Raw genomic sequence first — 7,102 nt, forward strand, 5'->3', positions numbered from 1 at the left:
CCTGGCTCCTCTGCCTCTGAGTTGTAAACATTGTTCTGCCAGAGATAGATTTACCAGATTAAAGGGCATCTCTACATTGCAGTTAGGAGGTGTGATTGCAGCACATGTAGCTGTACCAGAGCTATCCTAGATCTTGCTAGGCGAAGGCTAGCTTGAGTAACAATAGCAGTGTAGCCACAGCAGCAGGGACAGATGACCACACTAGCTGTTCCTGTATGTACCCGGGCTCCCCACCCTCACCCCCTCATCCCACCTCCTGGCTGCTGTGACTATCCTGCTATTGTTAGTCAAGCTATCTTTGATCTAGCTAGACTGAAGCTAGCTCAGGCATGTCTACAGGAACTGCAGTCACACCTTAAGTGCAGTGTAGGCATATCCATAGTGCCTTGCCCTGGGAAAGGGAGCAAGTCTCCAGGGCTGTCCAGAGAATATCATGGAGCTCTGACAGGGAGGAGAGAGGCTGACAGACAGAGTGGTTTTGCAGAAGAGTCAATAGAAAGTTTATCTTCCACATGGAGTCTGTAGTAAGACAACCACCTGGTGAGCTAGAGAGGCATGTAGTGTGCCTTATTATTAAAGACCACTTTTCTCTGAAATGCTTTTGTTCTAAATAATACTTTGCTTGAAGGAGGCTGTTTGGTTACCACTGTCATTGCCCCTAGAGGGAACAGAACTATAGGGTCTGGACATGTCTGCTGAGGTTGATACACAGGGGACTGCAAGCCAGGGCCTGGTCTGAGAGTGGGAGAATCATGTGATTTTTGCCCCCAAGAGACAAGTGACAGCCCAGGGCCTGAGATCTAGATGGGGTGTACTTGAAGAGGCCAGGAGGGGTCAGAGGTCTGGTTTGTCCAGTAATTGTGGGTTGGTCTAATAAGATGTATCTTCGGAGAGACAAGATAGGTGATCTTATAAGACAGTTCGCTAAACTAAAGAAATTGTCCTTTTAATAAGAGGGAATGCAGGGGAGATGTCAGTTGAACTGCAATAACAAAATGCTAGACTTAAATCCATTCCTATCTTTCTTTGATTTGCTGAACTGAGATGCCGTGAACAGTTATTAGGGTATATTAGATGAGAGATTTTCAAAGCTATAAGAGGGATTATGATCATCTAGTGTGATTTCCCATATAACACAGGCTGTAATATTTCACCTAGTTACAGTGGAGGAGGTAAGTGAATACTCAGGAGACCAATAACTTATACCGGTGCTTAGACTATAAGTCAGGACTGGCTAAAAACCGGAAAGGCATGTGGAAGAGTCTGAAAAATTGGCAGGGCAGAAATTGAGAGTTCATGCTTTTGAACAATGTTATAGCTAGTATGTTCTCCTCCAGGACGTTACCCTGAACTGGAAAGCCCTGGCTATGTAACTTCTTAGCTAACAGGGTAGCAACAAGATGGTTATAACCTTTCCTGCGGTGCTCAGGAAGGATATAACTGTGAATCATGGTGGCAAACTGATCTGTCAGACTCCAGGAGACAAGGTGTCCGTTGTCATCTAGCACGCAGATGTGGGGAAGCAGTGAATGAGGTGGCAATTTACCTCTGGCATTACTTGTTGCCTCCCCGCGACCAGGTTTCATTCAGCAGGCTGGTATGAGAGACATCAAGGTAAGCCAATCTTGGTGCAGGGTCCATCCTGGGAGAAGGTATAGGAAATGCATTAGGCAGAATACTTCATCCCTAAGCCACTGAAGCAGAATTAGAGCCATCTTTCCCAGTTCAATGGCTTTCCTGTTCTACTTCAGAAAAGGAAACTAAAGATTGCTAGCCCAGACTAGAAATTGGAGGATTAGTGCCATTACTGTATAGGAAGTCTAGATGGGAGGTCCAGTCCTTATCTGCCAGGTGCCCAGGGAGGTCTTATGTCTGAGTCCTGGGAGTAAGCTTGTAATACAAAGGTGGGCAAACCGCGGCCTGCAGGCCACATCCGGCCCACAGGACCATCCTGCCTGGCCCTTGAGCCCCCGGCCCCTCCCCCACAGCCTCAGCTCACCGTGCCGCCAGTGCTGTGGCTGCAGCGGCTGGCTCTGGCTGCAGTGGCGTGGCGGCTGGCAGTCCTGGTGCTCCAAGCAGCATGGTAAGGGGGTATGGGAGTTGGATAAGGGGCAAAAGGTCCTGGAGGGCAGTCAGGGGACGGGGGTTTGGATGGGGGTGGGGACCAATGTGTGATCAGGGAACAAGGAGCATGGGGGGTTGGATGGGTCAGGGGTTCTGAGCGGGGACAGTCAGGGGGCAGGAAGTGGGAGGGGTTGGATAGGCGGCAGGGCCAGGCTGTTTGGGGTGGCACAGCCTTCCCTACTTGGCCCTCCACACAGTTTTGGAGCCCTGCTGTGGCCTTCAGGCCAAAAAAGTTTCCTCACCCCTGTAGTAATATGTGCACATGATGTTTTAAATTGTTTAACTGTGGCAGTTCTTAGTACAAGAAATGTTTGTTGGACTGCACCACCCATGATCCTTTAGAGGAAGTTGAGGACCTGATTTGGAGTGAAAAATAAATCATGGTCAACAACACGCCTCGAGGTCTGCCTTTCCTTAAAAATTATTAAGGCCCTTAAAATATATATACAGTGCCTCTCACTTCCTGGAGTTGCCTCCCCACTCCCAGGCTCTCCCTCATTCAGCCAGAGTTTGTCCCAATGACCTACCATTCTGCCTATTTCAGTGTGGCCTAGTAGACAGAGAATTTGACTAGGACTGAGGAGACCTGGGTTCTATTCCCAGCTTTGTCATTGGCCTGCTGGGGAACCGAGGTTATGCCACTCCACTTCTCTGTGCCTCAGTTTCCACATCTGTAAAGCTCTTTAAGATAGGGGTCTCAAAGTCATCTGCAGTCAGAGAATCACCCCACTGTGGCCCGTGGAGGAGAGACGCATGCAGGCACATTGCTGGCAATGTCTGCTACAGGTACTGCCCCCCACAGCTCCCATTGGCTGGGGGAGAGAGACCTCACTAGGCACCGGGCAGAGTCAGCATCACTTCTTCCTCCCCCACCCCATGAATATAAACAAGTCAAAAAACCGAACACAACTATCTGATGCACACCTTGCTGCAATCCTGAAGATTTCAACTGCTCACTGAGGCCAAACCTCAAACTGACAGAACTGAAGCGTTGCCAGGTGTCTAGCAAACATTAAAAAGTCTGGCAGGCGAAGAATTGTATAAAGTTGTATGACAGTTTTATTTCTAATAAATTCAAAATAAAAATACATATAAAATGTTTTCTTTTCTAAACACCATCTTCAGTGACATTATTGGGCCGCTGGGAGGATTTGAGGACTGGCACTGGCCCTAAGGTAAATTGAGTTTGAGACCCCTGTTTTAACATCTAATGAAAAGTGCTAGATATGAGCCAAGTATTATCATATTTATTGAAAATAGGATGGATGCAATTGGACATACTGAGTTCTGACGTCTGGCAGCATGTCAGGGTCTGGGAGGATAAACATCTGGAAAGAGGATAGTTTCACATTGTTGCAAGGTCTAAACGAGTCAGTGTTGGAAGCTTCATACGATCCATCCTGGAACCTTGTGTAGGCAAAGATAAATAGTGACATTTAAAAAACAAAACGCACATGGAAATAAATAAAAAAAAGCTTGGATTCACTGTTTGCACATCTGAAATCTTCAAAACCCTCAGTGTCACTGCACTTTTTTCTTCCCCATTCAATACATTCTCCACAATTTCATAGATGTTAAAGCCAGAAGGAGCCATTATGATCTACTCTGACCTCCTACACAATGCAGGCCTGACCAAGTAATTTCTACATCAAACCTGTAACTTCTGTAAGAGAGCACCCCTTTCAAAAAGACATCCAGTCTTGATTTAAGGATTTCAAGTGGTGAAGAATCTACTATATTTCTAGGTAAGTTGTTCCTGAGGGTAATTACCCTCACTCTTTAAAATGTGCACCTTCTTCCTAGTTTGAATTTATCTAGCTTCAGCTTCCAACTATTGGATCTCATTACCCCCTTCTACTAGATTAACCAGCTCTCTATCAGCTGTCATGTTAATGAGCAGGATGTTCTCTAGGGATCCTTGCCTTTAACAAAGAGCAGACTGAAATAAAAATACCCTTGCTGCAGCAAGGAAATTGGACCTCTGAGAGCAGAACTTGGCCTAATGATGAAGAATGACAGCATGGGTGAAATTCAAGGAGGGTTCTGTCCAACTGTCACCTCTTTCCTGAATTCTGTATTTCACGTTATTATAAGAAATCTTTAGCCAATATACAATGGCAGGGTCTATTCCCCCTCAGAATGTTTTATACCACCCAGGTAACCTGTTCTGTAAAGTTGGACTTTACCTTGGATCTGAAAGATCTGTTCCCAGTTGATGATATCTGTGTTGGCCAGTAGCTCCTGGTAAGTCCGTAGGTCCTTATAGAAAACTGCATAGGCATTGGTGTAATGGTCAAGGTCATCCATCTCATCCTGAGTAGAAAAGGCATGGAATAGTTAAGAAAAATTCCTTCCTTTTCCTTTGTCTTGGAAACCAAAGCTCACAGAGATCCACGAGCAGAGATCTGAAGATCCAGCGGTTCCTTGGATCTTCAGGAGTTCCCTGATTAGGATATTCTTCTTTGGCACTGTCCACAGTGTCTCTCAACACCAGGCATCAGAATAGAATCTATTTCTTATTCTCCACAACCCCACAGTAACTAACAGCTGTGATGGAGGTGGACCCTCATCTTTCCAAGTCACTAAGTGAAGAGTAACCTGGGCTTTGCAGTTTCCTGAAGCTTTTGGCCATTTTAATAGTCTGAGAGCCTTTCCCCCAGCTGCTTCTGGTCCCTTTGTCTTTTAGTGATTGGCTCAAGCCAGCACGGCATAAGCAAGAGTGATTCTTGTTGAAGTCAACGGGCATTGTGTCGGCTTCCACTGGGGCTGAATTTGGCCTAATACATTTACACCTGTAGTTGCCACTAATAAGGAATAGGTGGGTTCCTAGGAATCAGCCAAGTCACCTACTCTGCAGGGTGTTGGAGCATGCAAGCCTTGCTATTCCCTTCCCACTCCAAGCTGACACCACCCGAGAAGCTAAAGGAAAGGATTCAATCACAACAGGCTCCACAGTGAATTTGCTCTTCTGGAGCTCAGATTAAAAAAATGTTTTGATCTACCTCCGTCTGCCGCATGGTGATGACAATTTTGAGATCTGGCCACAAATCCACTACCACTTCCTTCCTGAAGGGATTGCCTCTGTTGATATTCAGCACTGCTCCATAAACCTGCCAGATAATGTAACATGAAATAGAGATTATAAATAGTTTTGTGCTTTAGAATAAGTTGTACTTTATGCCGTTACATTTGGTTAAGGTATTTGACCATGTATTGGATATGGAGTCTGAAATTCAAAACGGCATGCCTGACAAACAGCTCGATTCCATTCTTTGTTTAGCTTCTTGCTAAAGTTTTCAGGCCCTTTGTAACTCTGGTGGAAAAGGCAGCTAACCGTCTGAATTGGTTCAAAGGGGTTCCACCTGGGGAGCTGCCAGTTTTACCTCAGAACTTTGGTGCACTCGTGCCGATATAAACTCTGAGCATCCGCTGCCTCGTTGCTGTCCATCCTAGAGACAGCCACAGTATTGTTGTATTTGCGCAGCTACGTGGACTAGAAGATCAGAAGACGGCATCTGAAGACAACAGCATTAAGAACTGAGACTGTGCTACCAATCTCTGAATCCCACATTCTTTTCAGAGAAAGGTACAGAGGTCCTGTTGATCGCTCACCCTGGGATGATTGCAGAGCCAGGCATTTCTTTAGCATCAGCAGATCCTGTTGATCTCCTGCTAAGAAGCAGTTGAGACTCAGGGTCCATCAGTTTGCCATGACAACGGTGTCTTACCATCTACTGCGTATCAACACCTAGAAACAGTGCAGTATCTGGGATTTTGTTTTAGGTTTATTTGTTTATTGCCAGGGTATCAATTTGGTTGGGCCTGGGTTTTAAACCCAAACTATCAAACCACATCTCACTGTTGTTTCTGTTTTAAATAAAAGCCGTCATCTGTTTACTTTATTCTTTTCTCTTCTTTAGCCATTTGCATCATGGGATAGGGAGGTATACTATCTTTCCCTTCTAAGCCCTGGATGATAGATACCGGATAAGGGTCCAAGATCCTGCTACTTAGCTGCAAGGTATAGCTGGCCTATACCATCCTCATCATAGTTAACGTTGCTGGGTTAACATTAAGGACCAGAGAGACCATTTTGAGGCTTGCTATTGTGATGCCTACCATCTTGGCTGACACACATGAGACTGAACCAAGGACTCCCAGAGCTAAAAGCACAAGTTCCAAGAGCTGGAACTAAAGAATCAGGCTCTCCAACAGATCTGTGTCCTCTGTTGATCAGACACAGAGGGACGTCCATTAGAGACACACTGACCAGTAGGTTACACTGTCACATTGTTAAATCCACTGCTATCAGATGCAGGCTTCCTTGATAGTCAGTTGTAGTAGCAAAGAAACTTCTCTACCCCCCTCCCCCACGCTGTGCTTCCATCTTGTCCAACATTGATTCCCCAAAGGAGACAGCTCAGAAAAAAGATGATCAGATCTATTACCTTGTCCGATTCGGGGAAGTTCTGCATTAACATTTTCTCCAGCATCTGCAGTTTCAAGGAACAGTTCAGCACCAGCATCTTCCCAAAGCATCTAGCAATGGCCTGAGTGGGAACAGATAGACATATATAGGTTTTATCCATATGTATCCTTATATGAGGGGAATGCCCAGACTTGAGACTTGAGCCCTGAGGCTTCTGCTGGGGCTCGGAGGTGGGGGTGGGGAGTGGGAGATCAATAGGTCATTTGTTTTCAAGGGTCTAGTAGGTATATATGGCAAATTGAATGCACTAAACACAACACTTCAAGATAGGAAAACAAATAGTAGATATGAAAGAGAAAATCCAGGAAGTCATAAAGAAGCTTTGTCTTTGGACATACCCCACTGAAAAGGGAGATGCTGAGATGTTTCTGGTGTTAGACTTTTTAAAAGAACAGAGTGAAAGGGATCAAAATGCTCAAGACCAAATAATTACTCATTTGTCTGGATTGTATTCCCATTATGGATATTTTCCTGGTGTTTAACATGATC

At 45.4% G+C, this 7,102-nt stretch overlaps 1 protein-coding gene across 1 annotated transcript; it reads right to left on the minus strand.

The window, feature by feature from the left end:
* Positions 1 to 269: 269 nt before the first annotated feature.
* GLYATL3 (glycine-N-acyltransferase like 3) lies at positions 270 to 6,650 on the minus strand. Its single transcript, XM_043510010.1, has 5 exons — positions 6,573 to 6,650; positions 5,127 to 5,234; positions 4,311 to 4,437; positions 2,000 to 2,063; positions 270 to 1,642 (listed from the first exon to the last, which is right to left on the minus strand). Exons 1-5 carry the CDS (start codon positions 6,648 to 6,650, stop codon positions 1,555 to 1,557), a joined length of 465 nt encoding a protein of 154 aa, XP_043365945.1. The 3' UTR covers positions 270 to 1,554.
* Between the last annotated feature and the right edge of the window lie 452 nt (positions 6,651 to 7,102).

Source organism: Dermochelys coriacea, chromosome 3, assembly GCF_009764565.3.
Source record: "Dermochelys coriacea isolate rDerCor1 chromosome 3, rDerCor1.pri.v4, whole genome shotgun sequence".
NCBI classification, from domain to species: domain Eukaryota; kingdom Metazoa; phylum Chordata; order Testudines; family Dermochelyidae; genus Dermochelys; species Dermochelys coriacea.

What these genes read in the sequence shown, in the direction of transcription:
- GLYATL3 (XM_043510010.1), bottom strand. Translation starts at nt 6,650, where the DNA reads ATGCTGGTGCTGAACTGTTCCTTGAAACTGCAGATGCTGGAGAAAATG. An exon ending in ACAGATCTTTCAGATCCAAG is followed by an intron (nt 2,064 to 4,310) that starts GTAAAGTCCAAC and finishes TTGGAGCACCAG; the next exon opens with GACTGCCAGCCGCCACGCCA. An exon ending in GCCACAGCACTGGCGGCACG is followed by an intron (nt 1,643 to 1,999) that starts GTGAGCTGAGGC and finishes ACCTTCTCCCAG; the next exon opens with GATGGACCCTGCACCAAGAT.